Source organism: Tachyglossus aculeatus, unplaced genomic scaffold, assembly GCF_015852505.1.
Source record: "Tachyglossus aculeatus isolate mTacAcu1 unplaced genomic scaffold, mTacAcu1.pri SUPER_34, whole genome shotgun sequence".
NCBI classification, from domain to species: Eukaryota; Metazoa; Chordata; class Mammalia; order Monotremata; family Tachyglossidae; genus Tachyglossus; species Tachyglossus aculeatus.
In genome coordinates this window covers 4,091,042-4,104,779 of record NW_024044839.1, presented here as the reverse complement: position 1 = coordinate 4,104,779, position 13,738 = coordinate 4,091,042, and the positions used below count along the sequence as shown (strand labels likewise).

Sequence of the window (13,738 nt, the reverse complement as noted above, 5' to 3'; positions counted from 1 at the left end):
GAGCACTTACTATGTGCAGAGCACTGTACTAAGCGCTTGGGAAGTACAAATTGGCAACATGTAGAGACAGTCCCTACCCAACATTGGGCTCCCAGTCTAAAAGGGGGAGACAGAGAAAAAGAAACCAAACATACTAACAAAATAAAATAAAGAGAATAGACATGTACAAGTAAAATAAATAGGGTAATAAATCCGTACAAACATGTATACGTATATCCAGGTGCTGAGGGGAAGGGAAGGAGGTAAGGCAGGGGGATGGAGAAGGGGAGGAGGGGGAGAGGAAGGAGGGGGCTCAGTGTGGGAAGGCCTCCTGGAGGAGGTGAGCGCTCAGTAGGGCCTTGAATAATAATAATAATGATGGCATTTGTTAAGCGCTTACTATGTGCAGAGCACTGTTCTAAGCGCTGGAACAGTGCTTGAAGGGAGGAAGAGAGCGAGCTTGGCGGAGGTGCGGAGGGAGGGCAGTCCGGGCCAGGGGGAGGACGTGGGCCGGGGAACGACGGCTGCTTCTCTGTCAGCTGTAGTAGTAAGCGCTTCCAACAGTGCTCTGGACTGGAAGCTCATTGTGGGCAGTGACTGTGTCTGTTGATCATCTGGACTCTCCCAAGCGCGTAGTACAAGTCATTCAATCATATTTATTGAGCGCTTACTGTGTGCAACGCGTCAGCCAACTCTGTTGTATTATACTCTCCCAAGTGCTTAGTACAGTGCTCTGCACACCAGTAAGCACTCAGTAAATACCACTAATATCTGCCCTTCATGGAAATCTCCGAACGTGGAAAGTTAGAGTTGCGCAGATCCCGAAGTTTTGGATTCATTCATTCATTCAGTTGTATTTATTGAGCACTTCCTGTGAGCAGAGCAATCAATCAATCAATCGTATTTATTGAGTGCATGCTGTGTGCAGAGCACTGTACTAAGCGCTTGGGAAGTGCAAGTTGGCAACATATAGAGACGGTCCCTACCCACGAGTGGGCTCACAGTCTAGAAGACTGTACTAAGCATTTCATTCATTCATTCAGTCTATTTACTGAGCGCTTACTGTGTGCAGAGCACTTGGGAAGTCCAAGTTGGCAACATATAGAGACGGTCCCTACCCAACAGTGGGCTCACAGTCTAGAAGACTGTACCAAGCATTTCATTCATTCATAGTCGTATTTATTGAGCGCTTACTGTGTGCAGAGCACTGTACTAAGCGCTTGGGAAGTCCAAGCTGGCAACATATAGAGACGGTCCCTACCCAACAGTGGGCTCCCAGTCTAGAAGGAAGCATTTAAAGTGCGGCGCTCTGCACCCAATAAGTGCTCAATAAATACGACTGACTGAGCCATGGCAACTCCGTCTGTCTGTGGCGAGAGAGAGAGTGTGTTTGTGTGCCTGTGTGTGTCTGTTTAGATGTTGAGTCCCTTGTTGGGTAGGGATTGTCTCTATTTGTTGCCAAATTGTACTTCCCAAGCGCTTAGTACAGTGCTCTGCGCACAATCAGCGCTTAATAAATACGATTGAATGAATGAATGAATGAATGATGTGAAACCAAGGCCCAGAGAACTGAAGTGATTTGCCCAAGGGCAAACAGTGAAGAGGTGGTGGAGCCGTGGAAACTCCGTCTGTCTGTGGTGAGAAAGAGAGAAAGAGAGAGTGTGTGTTTGTGTGTCTTTGTTTGTCTGTCTAGATGGTGCGTCCATTGTTCGGTAGGGATTGTTTCCATTTGTTGCCAAATTGTACTTCCCAAGCGCTTAGTCCAGTGCTCTGCACACAGTAAGCGCTCAATAAATACGATTGAATGAATTAATGACTGATTGAGCGGACACTTAGCTTAAAAATAAAAAAGGAGCAGGGCGAGCACTGAACCCCCTCGTCCCCTCCTTCCTCTCCCTCTCGTCCCCCTCTCCATCCCCCCCATCTTACCTCCTTCCCTTCCCCACAGCACCTGGATATATGTATATATGTTTGTACATATTTATTACTCTATTTATTTTACTTGTACATATCTATTCTATTTATTTTATTTTGTTAGTATGTTTGGTTTTGTTCTCTGTCTCCCCCTTTTAGACTGTGAGCCTGCTGTTGGGTAGGGACTGTCTCTATATGTTGCCAACTTGGACTTCCCAAGCGCTTAGTATGGTGCTCTGCACACAGTAAGCACTCAATAAATACGATTGATGATTGATGATGAAGAGTTGGTGGAGCCATGGAAACTCCGTCTGTGGCGAGAGAGAGAGAAAGAGAGAGTGTGTGTTTGCGTGTCTGTGTGTGTCTGTCTAGATGGTGCGTCCATTGTTGGGTAGGGATTGTCTCCATTTGTTGCCAAATTGTACTTCCCAAGCGCTTAGTCCAGTGCTCTGCACACAGTAAGCGCTCAATAAATACGATTGAATGAATGAATGAATGATTGAGCGGACACTTATTAAGCACAGGTAGCTTAAAAATAAAAGATCCCAAGCGCTTAGTACAGTGCTCTGCACACAGTAAGCGCTCAATCAATCAATCAATCGTATTTATTGAGCGCTTCCAGATCCCACGGGAAGTCAGAGCTGCAGGGAAGGGCGTCCCTTTCCCCTCTAAGTCCCCCCGAGAGGTGACCGCAATGCCCTCATTCATTCATTCATTCAGTCGTATTTATTGAGCGCTTACTGTGTGCAGAGCACCGGACTAAGCGCTTGGGAAGTACAAGTTGGAAACATCTAGAGACGGTCCCTACCCAACAACGAGCTCACCTCCTCACTCCAGCGCTGACTCAGAGGTCACGAGCCGAGCCGGCTCATTTCCCCACCCACGCTTCCCGTCCGGTCCCGAACTCGGGATCTCGCCCCCATCCACAGCCCAGTTCCGAGTCCCCTCCCTTTGTTTTCAGACGCCACCGGAAAATTGGCCTCCCCTCTCATCTTTCCCCGGAGACGCCGTCTCCACGCCGGAGAAGCGGCGCGGCCTAGCAGAAAGAGGCCCAAGCAAAGTGTCGGAGGACCTGGGTTCTAATCCTGGCTCTGCCACCTGCCTCCAGGGGCGAGTCGCTTTCCCCCTTCTAGACTGTGAGCCCACTGTTGGGTAGGGACCGTCTCTGTATGTTGCCAACTTGTATTTCCCAAGCGCTTAGTACAGTGCTCTGCACACAGTAAGCGCTCAATAAATACGATGGATTGATTTGGGGCCTAAGCTGGAAAATGGGAATTCATTCATTCATTCAGTCGTATTTATTGAGCGCTTACTGTGTGCAGAGCACTGGACTAAGCTCTTGGGAAGTCCAGGTTGGCAACATCTAGAGACAGTCCCTACCCAACAGCGGGCTCACAGTCTAGAAGGGGGAGACAGACAACAAAACATATTAACAAAATAAAATAAATAGAATAAATATGCACAAATAAAATAGAGTAATAAATTCGTACAAACACATTCATTCATTCATTCAATTGTATTTATTGAGCGCTTACTGTGTGCAGAGCACTGTACTAAGCGCTTGGGAAGTACAAGTCGCAACATAGAGAAACGGTCCCTACCCAACAGCGGGCTCACAGTCGAGAAGGGGGAGACAGACAACAAAAACAAAACATATTAACAAAATAAAATCAATAGAATAAATATGCACAAATAAAATAGAGTAATAAATTCGTACAAACGTATATTCATTCATTCATTCATTCGTATTTATTGAGCGCTTACTGTGTGCAGAGCACTGGACTAAGCACTTGGGAAGTCCAAGTTGGCAACGTATAGAGACAGTCCCTACCCAACAGCGGGCTCACAGTCTAGAAGGGGGAGACAGAGAACAAAATAAAACATATTAACAAAATAAAATCAATAGAATAAATATGCACAAATAAAATAGAGTAATAAATTCGTACAAACATATATACATATATCCAGGTGCTGTGGGGAGGGGAAGGAGGTAAGGCAGGGGGGATGGGGAGGAGGAGAGGAAGGAGGGGATGAAATCCCCGTTCTCCTTCCCACTCACAATGGATGGGACAGGGACTGTGTCCGACCTGATTGTCTTCCATAATAATAATAATAATAATAATAATAATAATAATAATAATAATGGCATTTGGGCCTTCAGTCTTAATCCCCATTTTACAGATGAGGTAACCGAGGCCTAGGGAATTGATTTTGCCCAAGGTCACCCAGAAAGTCAGAGGCAGAGCCGGGATTATTATTATTATTATTATTATTAATAATAATAATGGCATTTATCTTCTAGACAGTGAGCCCACTGTTGGGTAGGGACCGTCTCTATATGTTGCCAACTTGTACTTCCCAAGTGCTTAGTCCAGTGCTCTGCACACAGTAAGCGCTCAATAAATACAATTGAATGAATGAATGAAGCGGATACTATGTGCCAAGCACTGTTCTAAGCGCAGGGGTAGATACAGAGTGATCAGGTTGTCCCATGTGGGGCTCACAGTCTTCATCCCCATTTGACAGATGAGGTAACTGAGGCTCAGAGAAGTGAAGTGACTTGCCCAAAGTCACACAGCTGCTAAGTGGAGGAGTCGGGATTAGAACCCATGACCTCTGACTCCCAAGCCCGGGCTCTTTCCACTGAACTACGCTGCTTCTCATATCACCGCTTGTATCAGAGAAGCAACATGGCTCAGTGGAAAGAGCCCGAGCTTTGGAGTCAGAAGTCATGGGTTCAAATCCTGACTCCGCCAATTGTCAGCTGTGTGACTTTGGGCAAGTCACTAACTTCTCTATGCTTCAGTTCCCTCATCTGTAAAATGGGGATGAAGACTGTGAGCCCCCCGTGGGACAGCCTGATCACCTTGTAACCTCCCCAGTGCTTAGAACAGTGCTTTGCACATAGTAAGCGCTTAATAAATTCCATTATTATTATTATTATTCTCTGGGCCTCAGTGACCTCATCTGGAAAATGGGGATCAAGACTGAGCCCCACGTGGGTCAGGGACTGGGTCCAACCTGATTAGCTTGGATCCACCCCAGTGCCCGGCACATAATAAGCGCTTAACAAATACCGTCATTATGATGATGATGATGATGGCATTATTATCGTTATTATTATAAGAGTAAGTGCTTAGCAAACACCACTTATTATTATTATTAATGATGCTGATGATGATGGCATTATTATCGTTATTATTATAAGTGCTTAGCAAACACCACTTATTATTATTAATAATGATGCTGATAATAATAAGACTGGAGAGGTGGGTTATTGGAGGGAAGAGAGGCTCCCCGTTTGTCCAAAGGTTATCTCCTGAAGAGAAATCTCAGCAAATCTTGATTTTTCTGAGAAAGGGTCCAAACTCGTCAAAGATAGTCACTGTTGGGTAGGGACTGTCTCTGTATGTTGCCAACTTGTACTTCCCAAGCGTTTAGTACAGTGCTCTGCACACAGTAAGCATATATATGGGATATTTATATAGATGTGTGTGTGTATTATATGTATAATATTATAGTATATAATTATATTAATTTTTTTAATTTTATTTATTTTATTTGTCCATATCTATTCTATTTATTTTATTTTGTTAGTATGTTTGGTTTTGTTCTCTGTCTCCCCCTTTTAGACCGGGAGCCCACTGGTGGGTAGGGACTGTCTCTAGATGTTGCCAATTTGTACTTCCCAAGCGCTTAGTACAGTGCTCTGCACATAGTAAGCGCTCAATAAATACGATTGATGATGATGATGATGATGAAATACGTACAGACATATATATGGGATGTTTATATAGATGTGTGTTTGTGTATATTATATGTATAATATTATAGTATATAATTATATTAATTTTTTTAATTTTATTTTATTTTGTTAGTATGTTTGGTTTTGTTCTCTGTCTCCCCCTTTTAGACTGGAAGCCCACTGTTGGGTAGGGACCGTCTCTAGATGTTGCCAATTTGTACTTCCCAAGCGCTTAGTACAGTGCTCTGCACATAGTAAGCGCTCAATAAATATAATTGATGATGACTGATGAGTAAGCGCTCAATAAATGCGATTGATTGATTGATTCCCTCCCCCCATTCTTGCCACAAGAAAATGAAACTAAAAGGTCAGCTTGCAAATAACCCCATGCTCTTGACTCTCAGTCACGCAGCCGCTTTTATGCCAGACAAGCAGAACCAAAATAAATTAATTTCATTTCCTCTACTCTGTCCTCCCCTCCTGAGGTAAAGGGCAGCCTGGCTCCTTCCTGGGGTTGTTTTTTTTGGTTTTTTTTTTTTATTTTAAATAGTATTTGTTAAGCGTTTACTAAGTACCAGGCACTGTTCTAAGCACCGGGGTAGATACAAGCTGATCAGGTTGGACACCGTCCATCAGCAGGTAGAGCCCAGGCCTGGGAATCAGAAGGACCTGGGTTCTAATCCCAGCTCCACCACGTGACCTTGGGTAATAAGAACAATTCATTCATTCATTCTGCACTGAGCGCCTGGGAGAATACAGAAGAGTCACTAGATAATAATAATAATAATAATAATGATGGCATTTATTAAGCACTTACTATGTGCAAAGCACTGTTCTTAGCGCTGGGGAGGTTACAGGGTGATCAGGTTGTCCCACGGGGGGCTCACAGTCTTCATCCCCATTTTACAGATGAGGGAACTGAGGCACAAAGAAGTTAAGTGACTTGCCCAAAGTCACACAGCTGACAATTGGCGGAGCCGGAATTCGAACCCATGACCTCTGACTCCAAAGCCTGGGCTCTGTCCAGTGAGCCAATCCCTGCCCACAGAGAGGAGGGAGGGGGCTCAGTCTGGGAAGGCCTCCTGGAGGAGGTGAGCTCTCAGTAGGCTTTGATTTTAATAATAATGGCATTTATTAAGCGCTTACTATGTGCAAAGCACTGTTCATTCATTCATTCAATCGTATTTATTGAGCACGTACTGTGTGCAGAGCACTGTACTAAGCGCTTGCTTAGCACTGTTCTAAGCGCTGGGGAGGTTACAAGGTGTGCATTTATTAAGTGGTATTTAATGAGAGCTTACTGTGTGCAGAGCACTGTACTAAACACTTGGAAATCAATCAATCGGTCGTATTTATTGAGCGCTTACTGTGCAGAGCAATCAATCAATCAATCAGTTGTATTTATTGAGCACTTACTGTGTGCAGAGCACTGGACTAAGCGCTTGGGAAGTCCAAGTTGGCAACATATAGAGACAGTCCCTACCCACCAGTGGGCTCACAGTCTAAAAGGGGGAGACAAAGAACAAAACCAAACATACTAACAAAATAAAATAAGTAGAATAGATATGTACAGGTAAGATAAATAAATAAATAAATAGAGTAATAAATATGTACAAAAATATATAATAATAATAATGGCATTTGTTAAGCGCTTACTATGTGCAAAGCACTGTTCTAAGCGCTGGGGGGATACAAGGTGATCAGGTTGTCCCACGTGGGGCTCACAGTCTTAATCCCCGTTTTACAGATGAGGGAACTGAGGCTCAGAGAAGTTAAGTGACTTGCCCAAGGTCACACAGCAGACAGGTGGCAGAGCCGGGATTCGAACCCATGACCCCTGACTCCACAGCCCGGGCTCTTTCCACTGAGCCCCGCTGCTTCCCACAGGTGCTGTGGGGAAGGGAAGGAGGTAAGATGGGGGGATGGAGAGGGGGAGAGGAAGGAAGGAAGAGCACTGTACTAAGCGCTTGAAAGTACAATTCAGGAATAGAGAGGCAATCCCTGCCCGCACCGGGCTCACGGTCTAGAAGAAGGGAGACAGACATCAAAGCAAGTAAGCAGGCATCAATCTAAATAAATGGAATTATAGATATTTACGCAAGTGCTACGGAGCAGGGAGAGGTGGGTAGGGCAGAGGAGCGAGTTGGGGCACTGTACTGAGCGCCGGGGGGGGATGTGGTAGTGTCCACGGGGGGCTTCCAATATGGTGGCAGACTTGGGTCCGTCCTTGGTGAGAAAGCAGGGGGAAGTTGGAGCCGTTGACCCCAGGCCTCGCCCATCTCACCCACCTCACCCTCACGTACAACATCAGTGACTCACTGTCTGGGTGTTCCCTTCAAGGACAGAGGGCAGACATGACGTGTGGATACGTTGGAAGGCCTACGCACACACTGTCAATCATTCAGGCGTGTTTATTAAGTGCTTACGGTATGCGGTGCCCTGTACTAAGCGCTTGGGAGAGTCCAGTAGAACAAAAAACACATTCCCCGCCCACATCGAGCGGACCTTCTAGACTGTGAGCCCACTGTTGGGTAGGGACCGTCTCTAGATGTTGCCAACTTGGACTTCCCAAGCGCTTAGTCCAGTGCTCTGAAACACAGTAAGCGCTCAATAAGTACGACTGATTGATTTTATTTTGTTAATATGTTGTTGTCTGTCTCCCCTTTCTAGACCGTGAGCCCACTGTTGGGTAGGGACCGTCTCTATATGTTGCCACCTTGGACTTCCCAAGCGCTTAGTACAGTGCGCTGCACACAGTAAGCGCTCAATAAGTACAATTGATTGATTGATTGATTTTATTTTAATATGTTTTGTTTTGGTGTCTGTCTCCCCCTTCTAGACTGTGAGCCCGCTGTTGGGTAGGGACCGTCTCTATATGTTGCCAACTTGGACTTCCCAAGCGCTTAGTACAGTGCTCTGCACACAGTAAGCGCTCAATAAGTACAATTGATTTTATTTAGTTAATATGTTGTTGTCTGTCTCCCCCTTCTAGACTGTGAGCCCGCTGTTGGGTAGGGACCGTCTCTAGATGTTGCCAACTTGGACTTCCCAAGCGCTTAGTCCAGTGCTCTGCACACAGTAAGCGTTCAATAAGTACGATTGATTGATTTTATTTTGTTAATATGTTTGGTTTTGGTGTCTGTCTCCCCCTTCTAGACTGTGAGCCCACTGTTGGGTCGGGACCATCTCTAAATGTTGCCAACTTGGACTTCCCAAGTGCTTAGTACAGTGCTCTGCACACAGTAAGCGCTCAATACATACAACTGAATGAATGAATGAATGGACTCTCTCAAGCGCTCAGTACAGGGCTCTGCACACAGTAAGCACTCAATAAATACCACTAATTAACTGTTGTATATACGTATGTATGGTTGTGTATATTTATTACTCTATTTTATTTGTACATATTTATTCTATTTATTTTATTTTGTTAATATGTTTTGTTGTCTGTCTCCCCCTTCTAGACTGTGAGTCCGCTGTTGGGTAGGGCCCGTCTTTATGTGTTGCCGACTTGTACCTCCCAAGCGCTTAGTCCAGTGCTCTGCACACAGTAAGCGCTCAATAAATACGATTGAATGAATGAATGAATGATGGGCTACCTCTGTTGTTTTGGACGCTCCCAAGAGCCTAGGACAGGGCTCTAAAGGCTGTTCTGCAAACTTCACTCTTCTAATGCCAACCTACTCACTGGACCTCGATCTCTCAGTGGAAAGAGCCCGGGCTTTGGAGTCAGAGGTCATGGGTTCAAATCCCGGCTCCTCCAACTGTCAGCTGGGTGACCTTGGGCAAGTCATTTAATTTCTCCGGGCCTCAGTTCCCTCATCTGTAAAATGAGGATTAAGACTGTGAGCCCCGCCGTGGGACAACTTGATTACCGTGTAGCCTCCCCAGCACTTAGAACAGTGCTTTGCACATAGTAAGCGCTTAATGAATGCCATCATTATTATTCTCTCTGCCACCTGTCTGTTGGGTGAAAGGTCACTTCTCTTCCCTGGGGCTCAGTTCCCTCATCTGGAAAATGGGGATAAGACGGTGGGAAAGGGACTGTGTCCAACATGATTATCGTGGATCTACCCCAGTGCTTGGAATATAGTAAGCACTTAACAAATACCATTACTGTTATCATTATGAGCTTAACAAGTATCATTATTATTATTATTATTCCCTCCTGGGCTGTAGCGGTGGCATTCTGTTTTTCTGGAAGTACCTCGGGAGAGCACTTCCCATAGTCACCTCCGCACCCAACCCTGATCCCCTCTTCCCCGACTTCCCGGTTCGGTTTTCCGCTAGAGACACGATGTGAGTTAACGCGGCCTTTCCGTTGCAGTTCCCAACGACCTGACTCCCGAGGAGCGCCAGGAACTCGAGAACATCCGCCGGCGGAAGCAGGAACTGCTGGCCGACATACAGGTGGGTAGGGAGAATCCCGGGGCTTGACCTCCACCGGGAGCCCCTTCCCGCTCCCCCCAAAGTCCTGCGTTGAGTCCCCCGGTCTTTTCCAGCAGCCCTCAGTCTTCCCAGGAGTCCTGCTTTGAGTCCCTGTGGTCTTTCCCAGCCTCCTCCCTGTCCTTCTTGAGATCCCGTTATGAGCCCCCTTGGTCTTTCCCAGTAATTCCCAGTCCTCCTAAAGATCCTGCTGGGTGTCCCCTCAGTCTTTCCCGGAAGCCCCCAGTCCTCCTAGAGATCCTGCTGTTTATTTTATTTTATTTTATTTTATTTTGTTAGTATGTTTTTGGTTTTGTTCTCTGTCTCCCCCTTTTAGACTGTGAGCCCACTGTTGGGTAGGGACTGTCTCTAGATGTTGCCAACTTGGACTTCCCAAGCGCTTAGTACAGTGCTGTGCACACAGTGAGTGCTCAATAAATACAATTGATGATGATGATGATGCTGTGAGTCCCCTTGATTGATTGATTCGTTCATTCATTCATTGTCGTATTTATTGAGCGCTTACTGGGTGCAGAGCACTATAGTAAGCGCTTGGGAAGTACAAGTTGGCAACGTATAGAGACGGTCCCTACCCAATAATGGGTTCACTTGATCTTTCCCAGCAGCCCCCAGACCTTCTAGAGGTCCTGCCTTGAGTCCCCTCATCTTCCCCCGGGTCCTGCCTTGAGTCCCCTTGGTCTTTCCCGATAGCCCCCAGTCTTCCTAGATGTCCTGCTTTGAGTCCCCTGGTTTCTCCTAACAGCCCCCAATCATTCATTCATTCATTCAATCGTATTTATTGAGCGCTTACTGTGTGCCGAGCACTGTACTAAGCGCTTGGGAAGTCCAAGTTGGCAACATATAGAGACGGTCCCTACCCAACAGCGGGCTCATCATCCCAGAGGTTCTGCTCTGGTCTTTCCTAGCAGCCCTCAGTCCTCCCAGAAATCTTGCCGTGAGCCTCCTTGGTCAATCAATCAATCAATCAATCAATCATATTTATTGAGTGCTTACTGTGTGCAGAGCACTGTACTAAGCGCTTGGGAAGTATAAGTACAAGGTCTTTCCCAGGATCCCCCAGTCCTCTCAGAGGTCCTGCTTTGAATCCTCCTGGTCTTTGCCAGAAGCCCCCCGTCCTCCCGGAAATCCTGCTGTGAATCCCCTTGGTCTTTCCCAAGATCCCCCAGCCCTCTCAGAGGTCCTGCTGAGGGTCCTCCTGGTCTCTCCCAGAAACCCCAGTCCTCCCAGGAATCTCGCTCTTAGTTCCCTTGGTCTTTCCTAGCAGCCCCCAGTCCTCCCAGAAATTCCGCCGAGTGTCTCCCCGATGTTTCCCAGCGGCCTCCGATGCTCCCAGAAATCCAGCTGGGAGTCCCCTTGGTCTTTCCCAGCTGCCCTCAGTCCTCCCAGCGATCCTGCTTTTTGGAAGGTTGTTCAACCTTGCTGGAAGCCAAGGGTGGCAGGGAGAGTGGAAGGCCAGAGATCTTGTCCGGGATGCAGTGTCCCCTGTAAATCGTTTATCATGTCTGTGATTAAGGTACCAGAGAGTCTAATTATTGCCATATGGCGGGCATGAACTAAAAGGATTAAGGGGTGATATTGTTAACCTCTGGGCCTCTTCCTTCCTGGGGGAGCAGCAGAGGAGCTCAGGGGGGGCCTCTGGGTGGCCTTTTCCCTGTCTCCAGATTAGCCCTCCAACTTCCAAAATTCCATCAGGACAACAAAAAAACAGGCAACGAGATCGGCTCCAGTTTACAGTTTGGCCCGCCCTTGTTTAGTAAGGTCACCCCCCCCCCCCCGACCAGGCACCCTATAGCCGGGGTCACCTGTCCCTCCTCCTCCCCTTCCTCCTCCCCCTCTTCATCCTCCTTGCCCTCCTCCTCCTCTTCATCATCCTTCTCTTTCTTCCTTGTCCTTCTCATCCTCCTGCTCATTGCTCCTGCCCCTGCTCCCTTCAAGGCCCTACTGAGAGCTCCCCTCCTCCAGGAGGCCTTCCCAGACTGAGCCCCTTCCTTCCTCTCCCCCTCGCCCCCCTCTCCATCCCCCCATCTTACCTCCTTCCCTTCCCCACAGCACCTGTATATATGTATACAGGTATATTTTTGTATATGTTTGTACATATTTATTACTCTATTTTACTTGTACATATCTATTCTATTTATTTTATTTTGTTAGTATGTTTGGTTTTGTTCTCTGTCTCCCCCTTTTAAACTGTGAGCCCACTGGTGGGTAGGGACTGTTTCTATATGTTGCCAACTTGGACTTCCCAAGCACTTAGTACAGTGCTCTGCACACAGTAAGCGCTCAATAAATACGATTGATTGATTGATCGATCGATCCAGGGCACCCCTGTTTGCACATATTCATTACTCTATTTATTTTACTTGTACATATCTATTCTATTTATTTTATTTTGTTGGTATGTTTGGTTCTGTTCTCTGTCTCCCCCTTTTAGACTGTGAGCCCACTGGTGGGTAGGGACTGTCTCTAGATGTTGCCAACTTGGACTTCCCAAGCGCTTAGTCCAGTGCTCTGCACACAGTAAGCGCTCAATAAATACGATTGATTGATTGATTGATTGATTGATTGTCCTCCTCCTTGTCCTCGTGATGCTCCTCCTCCTCTTATTTTTCCTCATCCTGCTCGTCCTCTTCATCCTCGTCTCCTCCTTGTCCTCCTTCTTGACTTTGTCTTCCTTGTCCTCGTCGTCCTCCTCGTCCTCTTCTCCTCCTCCTCCTCCCCTGTCCTCCTTGTCCTCATCTGCCCCGTTGTCCTCCCTCTCATCCTCCTCCCCCTTTCCCCCTCCTCGTCCTCCTCTTCATCCTTGTCCTTCTCGCCCTCATCCTCCTCCTCTCCAGATCCCCAGGCTAAAAAATCGCAGACATCCATCTACCCTGATCCCCTTCAGTGCCGGATTCCCCTGGAAACGAAACAAACAAAGAAGGCTCAGTCGGCCTTGTTTATATTTGCCGTCTGATTTCCATCAGGCGCCCTTCCCTACCCCCCACCCCCGGATCCAACTGTCCAGGCATCCCTCTGAGCGCCCCCCGTTATATTGGACTCTCCCAGCCGCTCAGTCCAGTGCCCTGGTGCTCAATAATAAATAATAATAATAAATTGATTGATGGCTGATTGATGGGACTTCTGCTGGAGTCTCCAGACCCCCCGCCCCGCCAGCGGACAAGAGGCAGAGAGGGCCTCTCTTTAAACTTGTACATCCCAAGCGCTTAGTACAGTGCTCTGCACACAGTAAGCGCTCAATAAATACAATTGATTGATTGATTGATATTTATTACTCTACTTATTTTACTTGTACATATCTACTCTATTTTATTTTGGTAGTATGTTTGGTTTTGTTCTCTGTCTCCCCCTTTTAGACTGTGAGCCCGCTGTTGGGGAGGGACCGTCTCTATATGTTGCCAACTTGTACTTCCCAAGCGCTTAGTCCAGTGCTCTGCACACAGTAAGCGCTCAATAAATACGATTGATTGATTGATTGATATTTATTACTCTACTTATTTTACTTGTACATATCTATTCTATTTATTTTATTTTGGTAGTATGTTTGGTTTTGTTCTCTGTCTCCCCCTTTTAGACTGTGAACCCGCTGTTGGGGAGGGACCGTCTCTATATGTTGCCAACTTGTACTTCCCAAGCGCTTAGTACAGTGCTGTGCAC

At 46.6% G+C, this 13,738-nt stretch overlaps 1 protein-coding gene across 4 annotated transcripts in view; it reads left to right on the top strand.

Annotated features, from left to right (window-relative positions):
- Positions 1–13,738, top strand: part of CYTH1 (cytohesin 1) — a 92,606-nt gene that overhangs the window by 57,187 nt on the left and 21,681 nt on the right. For all 4 annotated transcript variants that reach the window (XM_038742090.1, XM_038742089.1, XM_038742092.1 and 1 more), the window contains exon 2: positions 9,966–10,048. In XM_038742090.1, the coding sequence (XP_038598018.1) occupies positions 9,966–10,048 (83 nt within the window). The remainder of the gene's footprint in view (positions 1–9,965; positions 10,049–13,738) is intronic.